Source organism: Protobothrops mucrosquamatus, unplaced genomic scaffold (genome assembly GCF_001527695.2).
Source record: "Protobothrops mucrosquamatus isolate PMUCROS unplaced genomic scaffold, P.Mucros_1.0 scaffold1161, whole genome shotgun sequence".
NCBI lineage: Eukaryota > Metazoa > Chordata > Lepidosauria > Squamata > Viperidae > Protobothrops > Protobothrops mucrosquamatus.
The window spans coordinates 703,821-728,171 of NW_015387376.1; the positions used below are offsets into that span (position 1 = coordinate 703,821).

Here is a 24,351-nt window from a genome sequence, read left to right on the forward strand (position 1 = left end):
TTAGAACTCTTTTTTGTTTACGGAGTCAAGGATCAAAAATGCACTCACCGGGAAGTGCCAAGTTGGGTGGGAAACAAGGCCAGTTTTTATTATTTTGTTGTGCTTGAAAAAAAGGTGTGAGGGTCAGTGACTGGAAAAGCCGATAAACAAACTGGATGGCTTCCTGGTCAAAGGCTACCTGATGGAGCGTAGCTGAATTTTAAATTATAGACGCTGGAGGCTCTCTCTCATCTCTCATGACTCGCCTTGGGCAATGCAAGCCATAACTTTGCACAATGGACTGTCGGTAACAAAAGATTGCTCGGGGGAATAGCCCAGACCCAGCTCACCTCATGAAGCTTTGTCTCTCGGTTGTAAAGCTCACTTAACAACTGTCTCGCTCGGCAACATAAATTTGGGCCTCAACTGTAGTCGTAAGCCGAGGACTGCCTGTATAAGGATTTAGGCTGCAGAAAATGTCCTTCTTGATGTTTAGCCAATCAATGTCCCGGCTTTGGGGGACAATAATTAATCATTTCCTCATGATTAAGAGGAAATTTGGAGACCTGAAAAACAAACAATATGAAACGTATTGCTGGAATCCGGATTCCTAGCTTCCAGAAATATATATATATAAATAAAATTAAAAGGAAAGCAGAAGTAAAGGGCAGGGAGGAGATGACTTATGTTGAGCAGAAATGAAACATTTAGGTTTTCCCTCTCTTTCTCTCTCCCAAGCTGTGCCTTCAGGGGCTTTAGTAAGAACAGAATATATAATATATTGAAAAGAAGCAATATATATTCCATTCGTGACTCAATCTTTGGCTTCTCGGTTTCTGAATCATTATGCTGGAGAGATAAATATGGCATTCTCTTCAACCTATTTAAGGCCATTATTCCCGGGTACATAAAATGTGCCAATTAAGATATCCTTCTGTGTATTTGTCTCTTTCACATACAGAGGGAGAGTTAAAAATATTTGTAGCGGCAAATGCATTGCAGTGTTCTGAGAACATTAAATGCGGCCCATTTCGCCTTCCCATTTTCTTACAAGTCCACGGGGCAGTGGGACAGGAGGAGCCACACTCCAGGTGTTGAACCCATGCTCTGCCTGTAAAAATCAGCTCCAGCTTGGATTTTTCTATCATATTGTGTAAGACACACCTGCTTGGGATTGTGACTTTTTAGAAAACTAGTATAGTACTTGGTTTTTGTTCATTCCATTGTTTGTCTATAAGGCTCGTGGAGACATATGGAACAAAGCATTGTTTATTTCTTTTTTTCCCCCAACCCAAAGTTGGAAACTACCTTCTGGTAACATAAGAAGAAGAGTTCATGTCTGTCACTTTGGACAGTTGGTCATCTTCTCTAAGAAACCCTTCAAGTCCTTGAATGTCACTTTTTTTGTCTGCCTTCCTTCCTTCCTTCCTTCCTTCCTTCCTTCCTTCCTTCCTTCCTTCCTTCCTTCCTTCCTTCCTTCCTTCCTCTTTTTCTCTTCTTCTTCCTTCCTCCCTTCCACCCTCCCTCTCTCACTTCCTCTTTCCTCTTCCCCTTCCTTCCTTCCTTCCTTCCTTCCTCTCTTCCTTCCTTCCTTCCTTTTTCTCTCTTCTCCTCCCTCCCTCCCTCCCTCTCCACCTGCATAGTAACTTGATGCTTCAAATGAAAGGCAGGATCTGGTCCAAGTTATTGCATGGGATTCTGCACAAAGATTTCTTTATGGCTGGTGCGAAAGGTCTGAAGTTTTCTCTCTCTAGCTTGGTACGTAATAGCCACTACTTATCTAGCCATGTCTAGGGAGATTATTTGGATAGGATCATGGACAGCTCCTGCAATAACTTGGTTTATTGTATTTATACTATCTGAATTTATTGATGCCCTTGTGCTTTTTCCTAACACGTTCACCTACCCATTCCAAAGCTTAGGCAATAATTAGCATTTGCAAGCCAAACAGTATGAAATTAACCGTGGAAAAAGAAACGAACAAACAAAGAAACAAAAAAGAATTCAACAAAGTGAAATGTTACAGCCAAACAAGACCAGCAGCATGTAATTATTTCCCTGTCTCTCACCTTAATATTTATGATTTTAGTGCCACCTTTTTAAAGCAAGCGGGCTCTCCAAGAGGTTTTGAAGCTGAAGGTGGTACACAGCTAAATAGATAGATGCTATTACATACTAATTAAAAAGCGGGAAGAATAAATGCATAAAGTTAATACAATAGTATTATTTTAGCACTAAATCATCATAATCATAATAAAAACTGGGAAACGTGGTGGTGGGGAGAAAAGGAAAATTATAAACTGAATAATTTTAATATTTTGCAAAGGGTTTCTTTGCCCTTTCGATGAGAAAACCCTGCAGTTCTAATTCACATTTGACAGCCAACGTATATCAATGATCCACAGCTGCAAAACGGTCAACATTTCTCCATCTAGAGTGGAATTATCTTTCTGTTAGCCACTCCCCGGATCATCGCACCTCGGAATAATCCACAGTTGTTAATATCTTGATTGATTTAAAACACTGGGATGTAGTAATTGTGGAGATGACCTTGGAAAAACAGGAGGAAGAGCTGCAGCCTAGACAACCATCAGCAAAAGGATAGCCATCAGTCCACAAAAGGAAAAGGGGTGTGGAAGCATCATTTCAGGAAAGTAAAAGTAAAGGAAGCGGGAAGTGTTTTCAGATTGTCAAGATTCTGTTATTGTAACCTCACGATAAAGGTAGACTTAGCACTCATGGTTTGTGCTTCTTGGGTGGGCTATCTTGAAAGGTTGACACCACAATATAGCCACGAAGAACTAATGTAGATGTAATGTAGATCCCGAGGGTATACATCTTCCTTATGTCTTGGTGTTTTGCACAATTAAAAGGCCAATTGTAGCCTAGGGTTGAACTGTGGGGGTCTTGCAGATGTTTCATTACCCAACTAGAGAATGTCATCAAGGTTGGAAGGGAACGGAGGCTAGTGGAATGGTGGTGGTGGTGTTTTTGGTGGTGGTGGAGGAGGAGAAGGAGGACAAAGAGGAGGAGGAAGATGACTATGGGGTCCTTGGTGCTGTCTGAGCTTGGTTGTTACCCAATTAGGTAATATCATTCATGATGTTACCTAGTTCAGTAATAAAAAGTCTGCAAGAAAACAGAATAACAGAGTTGGAAGGGACCTTGGAGGTCTTCTAGTCCAACCCCTTATTCAGGCAGGAAACCCTATACCATTTCATCACAAATGGTTCTCTTCTTAAAAACTTCCAGACTTGGAGCATTCACAGCTTCTAGAAACAAGCCGTTCCACTGGTTCATTGTTCTAGCTGTCAGGAAATTTCTCCTTAGTTCTAGGTTGCTCCTCTCCTTGATGAGTTTCCATCCAATAGCCAAGCTCAGAAAGTACCAAGGACCCCACAATTAAGAAGGCTCTTGCTGGTTGGTAATGCCAAATATATATCTGGTGGGATTTAAAGGATCTTTGAGACCAATTCCTTTCCTTTCTAAAGCTCAGCATTTGAAATACATCCATAAGTGGTCCTTCAAAAATCACAGACTCCAGACACCCAGGCTGTGATAGAACCAGCTTTCAATGTGTCAGAAGAATAGTATGCAAGACACTGATTTCATTTCCGCAGTCTTTGTTCGCGTTCCTTCTGATGGCATTACAACTCTTTGTTTTGACTTGTTTCTTCAATCTTTTTGATAAGCGAAGGCAGGTGAAGGAAGCCGTCTCATTTGTATTTCTATGTTGTTGGGTTGGTGGGTTTTTTTTTGTTATTTATGTTTTAAAAGGAAGCCTGCTTGCAGTCGATGTGTGAAAATGGAGCATGGGTGGAAGGGAGAGATGGAATGAAATTCAGATCAGCAATTTCAAGAATACCTCATCCTGATAAGAGCTATTGTTGACTTAAGTGTTCCTCGGAATAAAAATGCCAATTGCCGGGGCCTTGAAGTGGAAATCAGCACGTTCGCGCAAGATGTCAATTCCTAAAGACACAATAACAAGTAGTAGTTGCTACTCAAGATTCGCTATCGAGAGAGAGATAAGGGGCGTTCCGCTAAATTATGATTTGGTGCTTAAAGTCTTGTTTTGTATTAGACGGTATTAAGCGTCATTCTGAGACGATAAAACCGTGCAGTGCATAATACGCATTTTTAGCAGCAACAAAACAGAGCACAAGATGTGTTAGGAGGTTGCTGATATTCCCTCTGTGGTACAATTGAGCTAATCTTGGCTCATAACCGTCCTCTGCGTTCAGTTCAGTTCAATTCCACTTCAGCCCTAAGGTCAGATACAAAGAAAATATTGAATAAAATAAGTACTACATCCTCATGTCTATATGTATGCATAAGAGAGGAACATGAATAACAGAGTCTAAAAATAATTACAAACATGGTTCCTAAAATAAACCCAAGTAAAATATTAGAAGAGGTTCCCATTCTAAGTAAGGGTAGGGAGTATAGTACAAATGGTAGCCTAGAACTGGACCACTTGAGTGGTTATTTTTGAGTCCTTGTAGCATTAAATAGAAATCGCAGTCCCTACCTGGAAATGGAATTATATTCCAGGGTATATAAAGGTCTGTCTAGAGTCCTTATATAAGGAACAATAGAATAGCAGATGGCCTAAAGTTTCTGTTGAACCATCCCCAAAGATGTATTGGTGTCCACTTAAAACATCCAAGAAGGATCACAGAGGGCATAGCATACAACAAAATGAATATCTTCCAAAATTTTAAAATTGGAATGGATGGTAAATATATGGCTGGAACTATCCTTCCTTCCTTCCTTCCTTCCTTCCTTCCTTCCTTCCTTCCTTCCTTCCTTCCTTCCTTCCTTCCTCTATCTTCTTGCACTACCCTGTAATAGCTCCAGCAGACCCATATTTAGCTGTCAGTGAATCAAAAACTGATACAACGTAGTAGTGAGGAACAATTTCCCCACTAGGAATATGTTGAGATGATTGCATGATGTCAATTATCTCATTGATCTTCAAACCCTACATTTAATAACCGGACGTATCCTTAAGAGACAGAGATTCTTCTGTTTTCTGCTTAGGCTTCGAACTTCAAGCATTCTTTGTTAATATGTTCCTGGGAAGAATGAAAAGAGGGTGAAAAAAGGTTCTGTAAAGTCACTTAACAGCATCCTTTGGTCTTCCTTCCCTTATAGGTTAATTGAGCAAGTTCCTGTTTCCTTCTTTAGGTTTCATCCTAATGCCTTCTGCATCTGTTTTGCCACTGGAGAGGTTTGCCCAGGATTGACCTCCTGACTTGACATGAGCAGAAATCATGAATTAAAACACTGAAATCATTAAAACAGAGAAATGATGGAGGGGAAACGTGACTCTGCAAGCGTGGAAGCTAATGAAATGCAAATTGTTGTAACAGCAGTTGAGTCACTTAGAGCCACTGAATCTACTTGCTTTGGGTGAAAAAAACAACTGCACTGTATATTAAGTTAAATTCCTGATAGAGAAGGAGATTCTTTTTTGTAGACACAGCGTTGTGATTCTCTTCCTACCAGCAAGGGAAGCCAAAGTGTGTCATAGAAACATAAGGGATATAGCAGTGGTGGGATTCAGCCAGTTCACACCAGTTCAGCAGAACCAGTAGCTAATTCTGCCCAGGCCCAGAATGGACTTCTGGAAGTGGCATCCACGCAGAGAACTGGTTGTTCACCTATTTGAATCCCACCACTGGGATATAGGAAGTTGCCTACTCCTGAATCAGCGCTGTTAATCACCTAACCCAGGGGTAGGCAACCTTGGCTCTTTTATGACTCATGGACTTCAACTCCCAGAATTCCTGAGCCAGCCATGCTGAGGGAAAAGGGAGAGGTTTCCAAGCTGAGCCATGCTGGCTAAGGGATTCTGGGAGTTGAAGTCCAGGAGTCATGAGGGGGCCATAGTTCCCCCATGCTGGCTCAGGAATTCTGGGAGTTGAAGTCCAGGAGTCATGAGGGGGCCATAGTTCCCCCATGCTGGCTCAGGAATTCTGGGAGTTGAAGTCCACAAGTCATAAAAGAGCCAAGGTTGCCTACCCCTGACCTAACCCAATATCAATGCAGGTTCTCAATCATCCAGATAGAGTTGGCTCAAGGTTGTCTGGAGTTTCAAACAACAACAAAAATAGTTCAGTTGCAATGACTCAACTTCAGACAACCTTCAGACACCCAACCCAATATTGTCTGCATTGACTTAACAAAGATCTGGGAAGCTGCTACTCATTAGACATGATTAGACATGTGAAGATCTACAGCCAAGACCTAAACCTTCCCTTTTTATGCAAACAAAGTCAAATTTTCCCATAATTGCTAGGAATTGTAATCACCTTCAATTTGCCTAGGTTGAAAAGACCACATTGGAGAAAGGATTTGCATTCACACATCACCAGGATGAAATTTCGTGGTGTATGGAAGGAGAACATGTGACCCAACCCTTTGTGGTACCAATTTTCCAAATGTTGCATTGTTGTTATGATTATAATTATTTAAATTTGTATACGGCCTGTCTCCCAGCAATTCTCTGTGATTTGAAACTGTGTGCTATGTTTTAATAAGTTTTATGAATCAAGGCATTTGTGGACCCGCAGTTAACTATTATTAACTAAGTCGTAATTTAGGAAAATATACAATCTGGGCCTGTATTTGCATCTATAGGACACTGGAGTAGAATCATTATTCTGACTTTCTTCTTTGACTGGGGAAAAACATTTGCCTATTTTATTTTATTTCATTATTTCATTTCGTTGTTTTAACTTGATTTTATTTTTAAATTTACTATTCAATTTACGGTTACATTTTTCTTTGTGAGTTATTTTCATTTGCTTCGCTGCAAAACCACTTGGGGAGCATTTATGACTGAAGGACAGTCTATAAATATAGTTAATAAACAGTCAAGCTGATGTAGATTTCAACCCAAGTGGGACTTGAATGGTTGAGACTTCTAATAAGTGTCTCTTTGAGACCTCAACGCAAGCAAACCTTGGCAGTGTTTCTGTAGCAAAGGGCATATTTTAACCTGCTTGACAATAGTCCTATTGATGGAGAAGTAAAAGTACACAACAGTGGCCCTAATTATAGAAATTGGCTTGCTCACTGTTTCACAGCATATTGTTTCTCAAAATGATTAGTTATTGCTCTGAGTTATCCAGAATTGCTATGAAATAAGATGTTTTATGGGGTTCTGCCCCCTTGATGTCAGACCTGGAAGGCAGAAATTTCTCACAACACAGGTAATTGTGGCATAAATCACAGCCCAATCACTCTGTAATCAGAATAGTCCCATTAAACATATGATAGTTAAACATGAATGCATAAGGTTTTATTTAAGAAAATAAAAACTAATAGCATCATCGTGAACGTTAATGTGCCACGGGAAACAGCCTGCTGATAATCCCAGTTAACTCAGCTATCTTCCTTTCAGTTAACTTTACGTTTTCAAAACTGCTCAAAAAAGAACAGAAACACCAAAAGAGATATGAACCCTTTGTGATCTAATGTTCTCATAGGCACCAGGCTTGCATGGATAGGACAACTGCCTCTTTGATTGTCACTTCCCAGCAAACATGCATTTAAATACAATTGCCTAAGATGAAGAAGCTAGCAAGCATCCACTGAGAGGACTAACCAGGATTCGCTCCATATTCTGAAAAATTTCTCTCATTCTTTTTTAAAGTCTCTGACATGGTGGCCATCACAACATTCAATCTTAGATGTGGGAGAAGATCAGGCAGAGCTAGAGGGTAGAGTTAAGAGTGTCATCAGTCTAGAGTTATTACGTTGCCACAAACGGTCTAAGCTCAACCCCTCTTGAATTCCATCGATCCTTATCCAGTGCCTATTTAGTGCTGAACTTCAGTTGATTCAATTTTTGGCTTGAGCATTAAAGCTTTGCGCTGAAATTTAATGTATGGTCTTGATCCTTTGTAGCTGACATTGCATTCTTAAACAAGGGACACCCAAGCAGGCTATCTGACCTAACTATTCAGATCCCTGGCTTACTGCATGTGTCACATCAATCAAACTGAATAATAATAAAATAATAACACCTGCAATGAATTCAAGAAAGGCAGCTGTTTTGGCCACCACCAATCAACCATGGGTGCGGGAGTTGGGTTTCTCCAAACCCCCAACCCCCCCCCCCCACTTTGCATTTTGCTGGATTTGCAATTTAAACTTTATCCCTTCCTTTTCCCATCTTACTTCCCTCCTTCAGCGGATAGCAAAGCCCCTTTATGTGTCTGTTGGGAGAAAGCTTGAAATTCAGCGCTCTACTTACTGCTTATCATACTCCACTGCTAAGCTGTAACAAATTTAAGTACACATGTGTGAAATTCATTAGGAAGTCTTGGCACCAGATAAATTACATCCAAGATAAAGGATGAGTATTAAGAGGCTGTGTTAGATAGGCACCCTACTGTGACTCTTAAGGAGAATGTGAAGGCTGTGTGGGGGCAGGGAGAGAGATAAAATTTGAGCTGGGGGTCTGAATTTCTCAGCTTTGAAAAAGATGAATAGATTTTTGCTAATAACAGTAGAGTTCTTTTCTATATCTTTTCTCTATAGCCTTCTCAACCCCAGTATTTTTATTATGGAGAACCACAGTCCTATAAATGAAAGTGTTGATTGAGCTCCCCCCCCCCAAATACACACACAAAGGAACCACAACTCAACACTCTTTAAGGGAGAACTGGGGAATCAGCAACCATAATAACTAAAAGATGCTGCGGAATGGCTACCCTTGGTCTCCGCCAATAGCCGAGAAGTGATGGATTGGTGGAAGTGGTGGGAATAGGTAGGGAATCTGACCATCCTATATAGCATTGGGTTTTTTTGATTTTATGGAGCAGAGGCTTTGGAAAATCTGTTTGAGCATTCCAATCTTTTGTTTCCCCAAAGAACCCTTGAAGTATGGATAATCAGGTTTCATACCCCATGGTACCCTTTCCCTGATAGGTATTTGTATTCATCTTTGTGCATGTTTAGCTAGCCCTTGACTTACAACAGTTTGTTTAGAGACTGTTTGAAGTTACAACGGCACTGAAAAAAGGGACTTATGACCTTTTTTCACACTTATGACCGTTGCAGCATCTCCATGGTCACGTGATCAAAACCCAGATGCCTGGCAGCTGGTTCATATTTATGACGGTTGCAGTGTTCCTGGGATCATGTGATCCCCTTTTGTCACTTTCTGACAGTTGATGGGGAAGCCAAATTCACTTAACAGCCGTGTGACAAACTTAACAACTGCAGTGATTCCCTTAACAACTGTGGCAAGAAAGGACATTAAGATGGGGCAAAATTCACTTAACAAATGTCTCACTTATTATTTTTAAAAGAACTCGCTGGCACCACGAAAGCTAAAAAAAAATGCATTGGGGCACAAACTTTATAGACTGAAATCAACTGCTCTGCTTGACTTCAGCTTAAGCATTTGACCACACTACCTGACTTCTACTACCTGGAAGGGTTGAACATTGTGGTTTGATGTATCATGTTAGGTTTATTTCCAGGGAAGAGAGGTTTGTAACCAATTCTGGAGACCAAAATGTCTTTTGTTTCTCCCTACATGCTTTAAGCTGGTTCAGATCAGAGACAAATCAACTCTCGGAAAGCCTACAAAATAATACATCTGTTAAGTCTTTGCAAGAGAAGTGAACTTGATGGACCCATTTGGGACTTGAGCAGAGAACCTTAAAGTTTTTAATTGTAGTTTGTTTTCTTTTGAAGCAAGTTTCTGGTCTTGTGAAAATAAAGGATGCCCCAGAGCATAATTCCAACCGGTAGTTTTGTGGGACATAAACCACACGTCTTATTCCATTTTTAGCCAGTGAGTATAGTCATTGCTGTGACTGGTATTTAGGAAAGCTGAGCAAGGGAAAAAAATAAAATAAAATCAGACATATGGGTGACATGCCTAGAGAAAAAGCTTTCCGATAACTTCTGAAGCTATTTAATATTTATTTGTGTGTTCGTCTTTCTTGTAGACCAAACGACGGTGGCCCAGAGGAAGCCCATCAAATCATGCTAAATTATCAGTGTCACTCTGAATGAATGAGTAACAGAATGGACTCTTAAAATAATAACGTGACCGATAAAGACCTACGTGTCTGATGCCTTAGAGTCGGTGGCATAGGAAACTTTGTGAAATCTTTCTGTCTCTTCCTCTGGTTTGCTAGAGGTGCGCCCAAGCTTTTGACCTTAAAAAACATCAAGCTGGCTGCAAAGGATTTGGCTTTTTCCATTGAGAAATTTGAAATACTTTTTTTTTCCCCAGCCCTGTGATATCTACTAAATGCAATATAAAAGAGTCATTTCCCGGTTAGGAATTTTTTTTTTTTTTTGTATTTGTTCTGAAGGCTAGCTTTAAAGAGAGAAAATTTGCTTTCAATAGTCATTATGGTGCTTCTACTGTTTGAGCTGAATAAAACATTAGGAAAGAACATGGTATGCTCATTTCACCGGCCTGGGTCTGTTTGAACTATACAAGGGTAAGATTCCTGTTTTGAAAGCAGACACCGTATCAAAATATCTTTTTATAGGATTCTTCTGAGTACATCCTGTACACCCCGTGATGGTCTTTGAAGTTCTACAGATCCACAAGAGGACAGTTCTTAAAAGAAACCATAGGAACAAATCAGAGTAGCTGCGAGAGCTTATCTTATAGGGTGCGATGTCTAGAATGTTGGTGTGAGGCTCACAATTACTCTGAGGGTCTTGGTGCCTCTCCAAAAGCACGTTCTATTTAAGGCAGCATAACAGGGACGTGCATCTAAGAAGTGAACAAGAAATGAGTCAGGAGTTCTCCATTTTTTAAGAGCTGGTTGGTATTCTTTCAACCCTCTTCAGAATTACAGAGTCGGAAAGGACCTTGAGATCATCTAGTCCAACCTCCTGCTCAGGCAGGAAACCCTACACCATTTCAGACAAATAGTTGTCCAATCTCTTCCTAAAAATCTCCAGTGATGGAGCACCCACAACTTCTGGAGGCAAGTCGCGCCACCGATTAATTGTTCTAATTGTAGGAAAATTCTCCTTAGTTCTAGATTGCTTCTCTTCTTGATTGGTTTCCATCTGTTGCTTCTTGTCTTAACTTCAGGTGCTTTGGAGAAGAGGTTGAAACTCTGATACACCCCTGGGAGATGTTCATCTTTGTTTTGGAATAACAGTTTGCGCAAATGCTGTAACTAGACTTAAAACTGAACATTCAAACATCCATAACCAAAGCCATGGACTCTGTACCATTTTGTGCAACAAATTTCTGCCATGCTGAAAAAGTCCCTTTTATATGTTTTGTCAGCCTTCCTTGGCAAAAATGCACGGTTATTCTTCATTGAACTTAGATTGCTGTTGGTTGAGGTCCAATCTGATTAACCGATGTTTTCACGGCTGATATTGGATGATGTTGTCACATCAAACGAAAGATCAACCTGCTGCCTGGTGTGATTGTGTAGGCTCACCCGAGCAACTCATTCAGAAAGAGAAGTCAGTGGTCCCCCCAAAACGAGCATCAGAACAGCCATGAAAAAATTGTTTAGCTATCAGAATATTTAGTTGAGATTTTGAAACCAGAACTAACTTTGGTTCAGATTATTGCCCCTTTTGAATTCTAGAAGCTGAAGTCCCCTCAGATCTGGAAGGTGCCCAGTTGGGTGTAGCTGATTTAAACTGAGTTGTCTTTGGCACCACAATCAACCTGAGTAATTCAACAAGGTCTTCCTCCAACGTTCTTTTGAACCTTCCTAGTGATTTTTCTCTCCTATCTTTTGTCCCCCAGTGGAAAGAAAGGCGTGTGCGCCTCTCAGGAACCCTCAAGGACGTGACTTTGGGGTGCCCTCTGCCCTTGGGGGGGGGCAGGCTCCCGGGTTGGCATACAAACTTGTCTGCATCCGGCAAAGTTGTGCTGTGCAGATAAAGAGTTCTCTGTAATTAGAAAGCGGCAGGGGGCATAACAAGAGGCTAAATACATAGCTGTGGTTTTAATTAGACAGCACTTCAAATTAGTAATTGCGGCTTCTGTGAGAAAGCGGTGACTTTATACGCTGCAAAAGCCCAATGGCTGCGTGGCTTATTCCTCATTATAGCGCGCTGTGTGAATCCTTCAGTACGTTGGCCTGCTGAGCTGAAAAGGCTGGTGTTGAGATACGGTTATTTTCTTTGGCCAGGAAGGGCTGGAATGAGATTAAATTCATCCCCAGCAGAGACGCGGGGATATATTGTTCTTCGCTACCTGCATGTGGGCCGTATCTAGAAGGTGAATTAAATCCAGCCATAAATCAAGATCTCTCCTTCTCTCTGTCTTTGCTCGGCCTACTTTACAAGGTTGTTGTTGGACATAGGTCATCCTGAACTCCTGGGTGTATCAAACAACGGCAAAGTAACTAAGGCCCTGGGAATATGGGTTTGTGTGTGTGAGCGTACCAAAAGAAATATATATATATATATATATAAAAGGTTTTCCACTTGACATTTGATTGGCCCCCAACTCTGCTGGTCTTCCGGAAAATGCTTTAAGACCTGGCTGGTTGCCCAGGGCCGGGGATCAGGAAGTCAGTGAAGTTTAAGTGCTTTATCATGACTTGGAGGTATTTTATTCTTGGCTGCTATTTTGTTTTCTTTGGCTTAGGCTGTGGTCCATTTCATACAGTTATTTATATTGTTGTTCCAATCCTACAATGTTCTCACCGGTGTCAGCCCTTTGGGTAGGCCACATCTGGAACCGTGGTTCTCAGGAAGACGTGAAGAAGTCTACTTTATTAATCTTGCAGGTCAGCACAATTCGAAACAAGATGCTGAGGTCCTAGAAAGAGTGCGGAGAAGAGCAACAAAGATGATCAGGGGTCTGGAGGCTAAATCGTCTGATGAACGATTGAGGGAACTAACGAAGAGGAAGATTGGGGGGGGGGGAAGGGGGAAATGTACTAACTGTCTTCCAGTACTTGAGGGGCTGCCATGAAGAAGAGGGGATGATGGGCTGATTCTCCAAAGCATCAGAAGGCAGGACAAGAAGTAAGAGGTAGAGGCTCGCTAAAGAGTGACTCAACCTAGAAATAAGGAGAAATTTTCTGACAGTGAGAATAATTTATTAATGGAATAAGTTGCCTCCTGCCTTGTGGAGTTGTGGTGCTCCATCACCGGAGGTTTTCAAATATAGACTGGAGGTGTCATTTGACTGAGGCAGTACAAGGTCCCCTACCTTGAGAAGAGGGTTGGATTAGAAGACCTCTAAGTTCCGTTCCAACCTTCTGAGTCTATGTTCTATGTAAATCTGTGTCTCCCTTCTCTCTTATAGCTCAGAGAGCTGGGCAGGGGCCAACCTAAATCTCTTCTTAATACCATTTAGCTACTCAGGATGTAAGCAATGCTTCTGTCCTCATAGTTTACATAATGAGCCAATGAATATTGGCTTCGAGGTGGTTTCAAGAGCCCCTTGGATAAAGAAGGCAACCATGCAAACTTAAAAAAAAAATCACCTTGGTCTGGAACTCAGGACATGAGAAAAGCAAAGACTTGGGCATGTGGTTAGATGCTTCAACTCATTCTGCTGTTTCCTCCTAAACTCGTCCACTGCTTACAAAATGCCCACGTGGTGGTAATCCCAGAGGCCAGCTATCTATTTTCTCTCTGCAAGAACGTCTTTGGTCAAGAAGATCTCAGTTTGTATAAATCAAGACGAGATTGCAGAAAGCAAGCAGATGGTGAATAATCTTGGAAGTTTCAAAGATAATTCAGCTAAACCCTGACTTGATAGGGAGAAAGGGAAGATAAAATTTTGAAATCAAGTTACCCATTTCTTTTCTTTTCCTAGACAAAAATGCTCAGACCCGTGTTGACATAATCCTTTTTTTTTTCCAAAATACTGATTTACAGCTACAGCCCTTGTATCACATTTACTATATTTCTACGTTACCTAAAAGGGCAGATTATAATTATCCACATTGATTTGAGCAATTACAGAGCTTCATTTTTATTAATCCTTTTTAAAAACTTACTAGGAAATAGTAAATGCTATATTGCTTGTTTACTGTATAATTATGTTTTAGTAATGAGTTATGTCAGGCTGCATTAGGGTGGTGGAATTTAATTAAACATGGAAACAGTAGCAGTAGAAAGGATCTTTTTTTAAAATATATATATAAAAAATTAAAAATACAGCCAAACTGTTAAAATATTCTGGATAAATAAATTTCTCTTATTAAAGTGGCTCATCTATACACAGCCTCCAGTCCTGCTGTTACAGATACGTTTAGCTCCAATTCCACTAATATGATGGCTTAGGAAAGATACCATGTTGAATTCATAAACCATCTTCATTGCCTTCTGTTGGCTGGTGCTTGACCATCTAAAGCAGGGGTCTTCAAACTCGGCCCTTTTATGACTCATGGACTTCAACTCCCAGAATTCCTCAGCCAGCATGCCTGACTGAGGAATTCTGGGAGTTGAAATCCATGAGTCATGAAAGGGCCGAGTTTGAAGACCCCTGATCTAAAGAAGTGACTGGATTCAGACCTCATGCTCAGCCATGTTTTATTGAACCAGACCATGAACCCAACCTTAAACCAACCATATTAATACAATATATGATCCAGGAATCATAGCATCACTGGAGGTGACCATGGAGGTCATCTTGGCCAAGGCAGGAGTCTTTATACCATTCCTGGACCAATGGTTGTCCGATCTTTTCTGGATTGATGATGGAGCACCGCAACTTCTGGAGGAAAGCTGTTCCATTGATGAATCATTCTCACTGTAAGGAAATTCCTCCTTAGTTCCAGATTGGATGTCCCTCTGAGAAGTTCCTACCCATTGCTTCCTGTCTTGCCCTCAAGTGAGAAGAGCCATGATTTTAGTCTCCAGTCCTCTGATCATCTTTGTTGCTCTTCTCTGCACTCTTTCTAGGGCCTCAGCATCTGTTTTGTATCGTGGCAACCAGAACTGGACACAGTTTTGCAAATGTGGTCTCACCAATGCAATATAGAACGGTACTACCATGTCTCGTGTTCTTGATGCTATCCCTCTGTCAATGCAACCCAGGACCGCGCTGTCATTATTTTTGGCAGCTGTAACACACTGCTGGCTCATATTTAAGTGGTTGTCCACCAGGACACCAAGACCCCTCTCACGGGCTCCACTGTTAAGCCAGGGACTGCCTATCCTATATCTGTAGGTCTGGTTTTTTTCCAGCCTAAGTAGAGAACCTTACTTTTTTTTCAACACTGAATTGTATTTTTTGGGATAGGATCGTGGCCAGTATTTCAGAAACAACACAAACTAATCTGCTTTGTTCCCTCCCTTGATCAAATTTTATTAATGGAAAGTTGTAGGGTTTCAGCTTGGAACTTTATAGATGTGTGTTTTGGATGGGGATGTGGCCATTCCTCCCTACCCCTGATTTTTCAGTGTCTTCCCTTAAAAGGAAAGGAAGGAATAAAAGGTTTGGTAGAGCATTTCAGCCTTGGATAACCTGGGAAATGTTGCCAGCATAAACAGCTCGAGAGTCAGCGAACTTCTAGACCACCACGCTGGATTTGGCTCGGTGTGTTGAGTGACACAAATAGAGAGTTTAGCTGCAGTGCAGTCTCCAGATCTTTCAAATGGCTTCAATAAATAATTTGGGAATATTCTAATGACACTAGGATGGGCATCTGAGTTGGGAAAAATATTGGGCCATTATTTTTGCTTCCTTATTTGGTTTGTGTGTGTGTGTTTGTTTGTGTGTGTGTATGTGTGTTAAGGCCTTCTAGAATCAAACTGCTCTTTATCTTTAAATTTCTCAAATGTTCAAAATGTTTCACGGCCTGTTTTCTTTTTTACAGTTTCCAATAAGTTTCAAGAGTGGACAGACATTTTCTTATTTTTAGGTAAATGCTTAATCATGTATCTCTCTCTTTTTTCCCCAAAAAATAAAATAAAAATTGCAGTCACTATGAACAAGATCGGAGCGCGCTTAAGAGGAAGGAATGGGAGCGGAGAAATCAAGAAGTCCAGCAGGATGAGGACCTCTTTGCATCTGGCTTTAATCTCTTTGGAGAACCATACAAGGTAAGTCAACGCTGGAAGCAAAGTTTGACATTCATTGAGTAGGAAAAGCAATGTCTTCCTTCTCCTGCTCATTGTACCTCGGCCCCAAGGAGAAGATACTCCTGCAAATTATAGGCAAGAAGCCCACAAGGTGGGATGTTGGCCAATGTTGAGAGGTTGTTTTCTCCAACTTGATGTCTTCAGTGATGTTGGACACCCATTATGACTAGGTAAGTCGAGAAGAATGGGAAGACTTCCAAAGACCATCTCTGCAGTTTTCTGTATATGTTCACATACACATCATTAGATAATAATATCCTGCCCTCTGTCTAAATCAATGTTTGTCAACCTCGGCAGCTTTGAGATGTGTGGACTTCAACTCTGGTGAATTTTGAGAGCTGAAAGCTGCCAAGGTTGAGAAACACTTCTAAATTACAGGTAGTTCTTGACTTACAACTGTTTGTACAGCAACCGTTTGATGTTACAACAGTGCTGAAAAAAGTAACTTTTGTCTGATCCTCACACAAGTCTCACAGCATCCTCACCATTACACAATAAAAATGCAGACGATTGGCAACGTGTTGTATCTGAGCATGTTACATGACTACAGCTCATTTAGGTACACCTGTATGGATTGGGCAAACCTCAAACAGAACTTTATTAAATAGAGCATAGAATAATAGAGTTGGAAGGGACATTGGAGGTCTTCTAGCCCAACCCTCTTTGAGGGAGATTAAGGCAGTTAAGAAGTGTGAAAAATAAATGGGTGGGTGAGTGGATGGATGGGTGGGTGGGTGGGTGGGTGGGTAGGTAGGTAGGTAGATGATAGATAGACAGACAGACAGACAGACAGACAGACAGACAGACAGACAGACAGACAGACAGACAGACAGATAGATAGATAGATAGATAGATAGATAGATAGATGATTGATAGATGATAGATAGCTAGATAAACAGACAGACAGACAGACAGATAAACTCCACCCATGGCAGGAGACCACATACCATTCTGGACAAATGGCTGTCCAATCTCTTATCGAAAGCCTCCAGATTGAACATAATAACCGGGTTGAACATGTTGCTTGGCCCCCATCTACTTGGTGGCATTTTGGTTGACTTCCATAAGGATCTTGCTTTAGAATGGGTCTCTCTTCCCTGCTGTCTAACATGGCCATCTCCGTTTTTTATTTATGAACCAAACCTTCATGCTCTACATCGGTCAAAGACACGGCCCTGTTTGTCCTTGTGACAGCGACTCTGCCAGGATAAACTGGACGCTTTCCCATTTCTTTCTCTTTTCAGAAATTCCCGTCAATTGAAAACCTGCAAAGGTAATTCTTTGGAGAAGAATAATTCTGAGTCACAGCCACCTGTCCAGCCTCTTTGCACAAGTGCTGCCTCAGCATCTCTGCAAGGCTGGCTAGAGAGGAGAGGAACAAGCGAGCAAGTGTTTGGCCTCCCTCCCCACCCCACTTCCCTTGACACAATGAGATCTCCTTGTGTTAAGTGAGGAGGGGGAGAGAGTCAAAGCTGGGCTGGGTCATTGTCCATTGTGTATTGGGTGGGTGAAGGTGGGCCCACGACAAAGACTTGATTCTTGAGTAAAATGGAATGCACTCTTTGGCCCCCAAAATGTCCTCCTTAAGTTTTTCTTTAAAAAAGAAAGAAAGAAAGAAAGAAAGAAAGAAAGAAAGAAAAAGAAAGAAAGAAAGAAAGAAAGAAAGAAAGAAAGAAAGAAAGAAAGAAAGAAAGAAAGAAAGAAAGAAAGAAAGAAAGAAAGATAGCCACCCATGTGCACCAAACAAAACACTGTTTCTTCATGCGGTATGATTCTTTGCTTTACACAATTGATTAAGTTTCTAAACATTTGCTTCAGGGTGCATTTTCTTGATTACAACCTTGTGACGGAAACATTTCTTTTTTTAAAAAAAGAAAAAAGAAAGACATACAGATATCACGTTTCCTTCTCCAATCTGCTCCCATCTTCTCCTTTCCAAAACTTGATATTCCAACAGAAACATAGTGGTGCAAACAATATACAATTCCAAACAAAAGGATCATCCAATCATCCTGACAAACATCAGAACTGAGACCAAGCAAAGCAGTGCCTTTTTTTCATACAGCTCATGAACCGAGTACAGAAACCTCCATTCCTCTTGTCTACTCATGAGGAGCAGCTATCCAGAGTGCAGATGAGCGATCTCACCATCTCTCCTTTGCCTGGAGAGAGAGCGCCAGCCAGAGATTACTGTCCACTGCTGATCTCCATCACAAAGCTCCTTCGGGGACATCTAGTTCTCCATGAATCCTCACCAGAAGCCCAAAAGTGGTTGAATTGTTCTACAGGATCCACAGCTAGACATTATTCTCCAGCATCTCGAGAGAAGATAGCAATAGCATCGAGGCTTATATACCACCTCACGCTGCTTTACACCCCCCTCTAGGTGGTTTACAGAGTCAGCATCTTGCCCCCAACAATCTGGGTCCTCGTTTTACCAAACTTGGAAGGCTGAGTCAACCTTGAGCCGGTCAGGATCGAACTGCTGGCGATCGGCAGTCAGCAGAATTAGCCTGCAATACTGCATTCTAACCACTGCACCATCATGGCTTTTTGATGCTTGGAAGATGCAGCTGCTACACACACAGAGCTCTGTCTTTCATCTCTTCCCCACTATGCCCATCATCCTTGACAAATGTCTCCCGAGTCAACTGCCAAATATTAGGAGTTGTTCCTTCATGGTTGTCCTGTAGAAATGGGATGTATTCTAAGGAAGCCAATTTCCTTCTGATGCCCAATAGCCAAATAATGGCTGGATTAAGGCTTAATTATCTTGTTTCCCTTGTTGACAAAACCCAACAAAGATGCATAAGATATATTTTGATCGTACCTGGAGGAACCTATTCCTTTGAGGAATGATGTATCCAATAGTTTTTGGAAGACTGCTTTCCTTTTTTCCTCCACCATCTCTTAAAAGTGGTGTTTCTTCTGGTAAATTGTCATCTTTTTTTTACCGCCACAGTTCCACCAATTGCTCAGATGTAGTTTTCTTGCTCATCTGAGCAGCAACCATGTGCCACAGGTATTATCTGTAGACAAATGTCCCATCTTTTAAATGGCCTTTCAGAAAAGGAGAGGGGGGAGAAAGAGAAGCCGCAGATAAAAACCTAGGAAATTGAGTAAGAAGTACGCAGGGGATGAAAACACAATAATGCCAAAAATGAGTCAGAATTTGCCTAATAATTGCTGTGCTTTACAGAAAGTGACTGTGAATCATTGATTTGCAAAAACACATGCTGTGTGGTTCCAGAAAATAAAGGCAACTGAATTTTGCAAATACAGCTGACAACTGTATTTATATCTTTCTTTGATGTTTTTTTTTTTTTAAAAGCTCTCCTGAACGCTCATTTTGAAAGAAATTATTAAGTAATCAAGCTGGACGCAGGCCCAAAAAGCATCCAGAATCAAATCTTAGTAGTCCAGGGCAACTCAGAACAACAAAAAAAGGACACTTGAAACTATTATTCATCACAATGCGGAAGAAGAAGTTGGTCGGCAATTACTTTGACCCCCACTGTTTTCACAGAAAAGAAAGCATGAGCTCTCTGCATCATTTCCCAGCAATTGTCTCTTCCTTCTTAGTTGATAACTCAAAGGTTCTCGGTGAGCTGGTAGGCAGCGCTTCCCCGTTGGGGAGTAGATGATCATTTTGAACCTGCCAGGCTGATGGGCTGGTTGACATTGGGGCCAAAATACTATTTTCAAGGAGTGACATCTCCATTTTTAAACATCAAGTCCATACCCAAACAGTCAAATTGCCGTCTTCCTGGTGACCCACTATCCCATCGCCATAGTGATAGAGAGGGAAAGAAGCTGTTTGATTTATTACTGCATTTTTATCCCTCTTTTTTTTTTTTTTTTGCATAGAGGCAAAAGAATCAAGGGTGTTTTCCCCATTTTAACCTGGTTATGACTTAAGTGGAAGAAACTGTCTACCCAAAGTCCTCCACCCAGCTTCCATAATCAAACGGAAACTTGAACTCACTTCTCTTCAACCTTGTCAGGTGTGAACGATCAGGTCCAAGGGTGAAGGTCCAATTAAACTGATTTGTTGCTAAAAGCCTATGCACATGAATCTTCTCAACCAATGGGTAGCATCTGCTAGGAGTTAGATAAGGGTCCACGGAATTAAAGGAAGATTAGACCTAGTTGTTTGTGACTATGTAGAGATTCTAGGCTATTTCCTCTTTTAACTCCACTCCCAGGTTCTGCTACTCCTTCCCTTCAGGCCTTAGTCCAGTTCCTTGGCCACCACCATCATCACCACCACCACCAATGCACACTGTTGCAGTTGCATTGTCACTAGTAATGTTACTGGCAGGAGAAAAATGTAAGAGGATTCCTCCCACCCGTCTCCATGGTATTCACACTGAGATCACTGACGGGCATCCTTTTCAAGTAACTTCTGCTTTGAAGGCACTGCCATTGGCTAATAGACAGGACAAGGACCTCTTTTGCAGTTGACTCAACCCTTTGGACAGGTTTCCTTCTGGAGTCGGTCTATCATCTGTGATGGCAAACATCAGCCATTCCTTGAATAAGCTTTAATAAATGGTCTCTTCCAGGTTTTAGTTGCAACTCTCTCTCTTTTTATGACTGGAGCAGGATGTTAATTCATAAAACCAGGGATTCTTGGTTTTATGAATGTTGATTGTTTTGATAGGTCATTGATTGTATGTGATTTTATTCTTTTAAGACACCCTGGAGACATTTTCAGTCCATTACATTGATTTAGAAATATTTCAGATAAATAAAGGCTTAGGAATATTCCAATAATGGCCTGGCGGAATTGGAAGACGTTTCTTAACACCCATCACTGAAGTTAAGGAGAAAGCAAAGATTCCAAGGAACAGAGTCCTTTTTAGAATGCATTTAGGCCAGGGGTATCCAACCTTGGTAACTTTAAGACTTGTGGACTTCAACTTCCAGCATGGCTGACTGGGGAATTCTAGGAGTTGAAGTCTTAAAGTTGTCAAGGTTGGAGACCCCTGGCTTATTGGCTGAGAAAAGTCAGATCTTCTCCTTTCTTGCTTTGTCCCATCTCTGTTCATGGGTCACCTTTCTTAACCCTGGTTTCTTTTGATCTTTTAGACCAGCAAAGGCGATGCTCTTGCCAACCGTGTGCAGAACACGCTGGGGAACTATGATGAGATGAAGGACCTGCTCACCAACCATTCCAACCAGAGCCACCTTGTCGGCATCCCAAAGAATCCTGTGCCACAAACCCCAGTAGACAAAAATGAGCCGAATTTTTTCCCCGAGCAAAGGAACCGGATGGTCGCATCCCACCAGATGGGTGGGAACGCCTCAACGGCTATGCCTCCCCCATCTTCCCTCTCATCCAATGCAAGTTTGCTGAATGGCCACCAGAGCAGCAGGAAAAACAGGACGGACTGGTCCCGTAGCAACCACAGCTCTGGTGGTGGCCAGTCGAACCAAGCCAGTAGCCAGCCCAATCGGACCAAACATGGCTCTTCTCATGAGCCACCCCAAGGCAGATATGAGGACCTCTACCCCTGCCAGAACGAGCCCCAGAAAACTGGAGGAGGGGAGGAAGTCAACACCCCACCTTCATCTTCACATTCAAGGAGGCACAATCACTCCAAATCCACAACGGCCGAGCACTCCTACAAAGAGACCACCCACTCAAAGTCTCCGGTGGATCTTGAGTTTCTGAGCCATGGGTCCCCGCTTCCTTCTACGTCTTTGCTATCCGCTGCCAACAATCTTTCCAACCAGAACTTTCCTCCTGGGCTCCACTGTAAAAGCAGTATGACCCAGCAGAAGCCCACCGCGTACGTTAGACCCATGGATGGCCAGGACCAGGTCCCGAATGATTCCCCAGAACTAAAACCATCCATAGAAACTGAAGGGGTCTATGGAAACCAATCCTTTGGAAGTCTACTGGAAGGGAAAAGCACCGGATCCAGCTCTAAGAATAAACTACCAAAGCTTACCATTCCTCAAATGAGTGAAGTAAGTGTTACCTTTTCTTTCTTTCTTTCTTTCTTTCTTTCTTTCTTTCTTTCTTTCTTTCTTTCTTTCTTTCTTTCTTTCCTTCCTTCCTTCCTTCCTTCCTTCCTTCCTTCCTTCCTTCCTTTCTTTCTTTCTTTCTTTTCTTCCTTCCTGCCTTTCTTCTTTCTTTCTTTTCTTTCTGTCTTTCTTCCTTCTTTGTTTGTTTGTTTCTTCCTTCCTTCTTTCCTTTGTTTCTCTCTTCTCTCCCCCCCCCCTCTCTCTCGCCTGGTCTTCCCAATCTATCATCTTTTGCTTTTTTCCCCTTGGATTTATAGGACAAAACCAAATGGAAAACACATCTCCAGTTTTATTGATTTATTGCAAATGTATTGGTGGGTTTGTCCAGTCTCTGGTTTGTTTTATCTTATCAGCTGTCCTTGTCCCAAAGGTGCTGTTTTCAAAAGGCAACTGGACTATATTTTTCCTTGAAGTTGTTTCATTTCTCATCCAAGAAGCTTCTTCAGTTCTTCTTCAGAACCGAAGAAGCTTCTTGTATGAGAAGCAAAACGTCTTCAAGGAAAAACGAAGTCCAGTTCCCTTTTGAAAAAAAGTACCTTTGGGACAACCATGACCTGGATGACCGAGAACCTCCACAGTCAATCAGCTGTTGTTCAGGCACAGAAACTAGTTCCTTAAGTTCTCTGTTGGCACTAATTGCAGTTTTGGTAAAAAGAAGAACACCAGCATCTTTGCAGGGAGGGTGGTTTATAACACACACACACACACACACACACACACAGAGCGATCCTTGCATATTGTGGCCTTGATCCAGATGGGGTCACTGTGGCCTTTCCGTGGAATAAAATTGTGTGCCCTTTTGGCAAAATGGGATTGGAAGTTGAGTCAACTTGGCAATGACTTAGGTGCACAACAGGACTGTCCGTGGTGATTTTTTGCTCTTGAAGCTGACTTTCTTTTCACTAACTCTCATGATTCATAGCTGGTCTGACTTTTAAGAATCTCATTCTGAGTATTTTCAAGAAGGAAAAGTGGGGGAAACAGATGTGGTCCAAAGCGAAAGGATAGAGCGAGCCATTTGTAATATAGGCTGTGGCAAAAGGCAAGATGTTGGTTTTGGCTATAGATCCATGAGGAACAAGATGTTCTTGCAGACCCAATGAATGCCCTGTTTACAACCGAAAGGTAAGAATTACGTGTAATAGTGGACAGCTGCAGAATTATGGTGAACCAGGGTGTTACAAATGCACATTTCTTTCCATTTGCAAATATTGCGGGTGTTTGACATTAAGTCAATGCGTTGTCTGTCTGAAAAAATAAATAAAGAGAAGGTATTAGGGATGCTCAAGGATCTTGAGACATTATGTGTCAGTTTGGACATGCTTTGAAAAAATTGACCTATGCTAATGTCCAAAACACCTTGCTATCTGCCTTCCATTTGCATAAATCAGCTAAAAGGAAGATTGTGGTTTTGGAGCTTATGGTTTAGTTTTGCCTAGTCTTTTCTCTCTGTATGTGTGTGTGTGTGTGTGTGTTGGATTATATACACTATATCTTATTCTTATTGTGTACTCCTAAGAGGCTGTGTTGGCAATCAATGCATTTGGCTTTCTAATTAAAGATAGCATTCGTTTTTGGGGGGTTTTTTTTCCTGCTGCGAAGGCAAAAGTAGGATTCGTTACAAGAATGAAGCAGAACAAAATAACAGAACCAATCCAGAACTCCTCAAATCTTGATTTCAACTCCAACAATATATATTTTTAATATTAAATATAAGCAATGGTATATTCCAAAAGTGTCTTCTGGCTAACGTCAGCTCTCTTATCACCTCTGGGAATAATTGTTTTGAGTCTGTAATTTGTCTGACCAGTTTCAAGAAGAAGGCGAAGGGGGGAAATCCCTCACCATTATTTATTAACATTCCAAAGAGCAACAAAGACAGATGTGTTTTGCAGGAGAGTTTGGAAAATGTTCTGGGAACAGCATCTGAAAACTTGAGGGGGGGGAGAGGCCTATTTCTATCAATTTGAAGCTGAGGGTTACTTGCAGATGGTGGTTTTATTAGAAAAATGTATTTGGTAATGAATGTAGTTTTGTATATGATTGCTCTACAGATGTTTCTGTTTATTTTTACCTTGGGTTAAAAATCTGCTGGAGGATTCTGTTGCAATTTGTCACTGCTATTGTTTGGCAAGAACATAATTGCATGCAAGGAAAATAATGAAATCGCAAAAGCAGATGAATCTGTTTCCTCTCCATATCTGTTAAAAAAAAAATCCCAACCCCATTAAAAAAAATTGAAACGTGAAAATTGAAGTCAGAATAGAGCAC

At 41.4% G+C, this 24,351-nt stretch overlaps 1 protein-coding gene across 1 annotated transcript in view; it reads left to right on the forward strand.

The window, feature by feature from the left end:
- Positions 1-24,351, forward strand: part of AFF2 (AF4/FMR2 family member 2) — a 263,663-nt gene that overhangs the window by 90,948 nt on the left and 148,364 nt on the right. The window contains exons 2-3 of the mRNA XM_015820688.1: positions 15,888-16,008; positions 21,139-22,023. Of these exons, the coding sequence (XP_015676174.1) occupies positions 15,888-16,008; positions 21,139-22,023 (1,006 nt within the window). The remainder of the gene's footprint in view (positions 1-15,887; positions 16,009-21,138; positions 22,024-24,351) is intronic.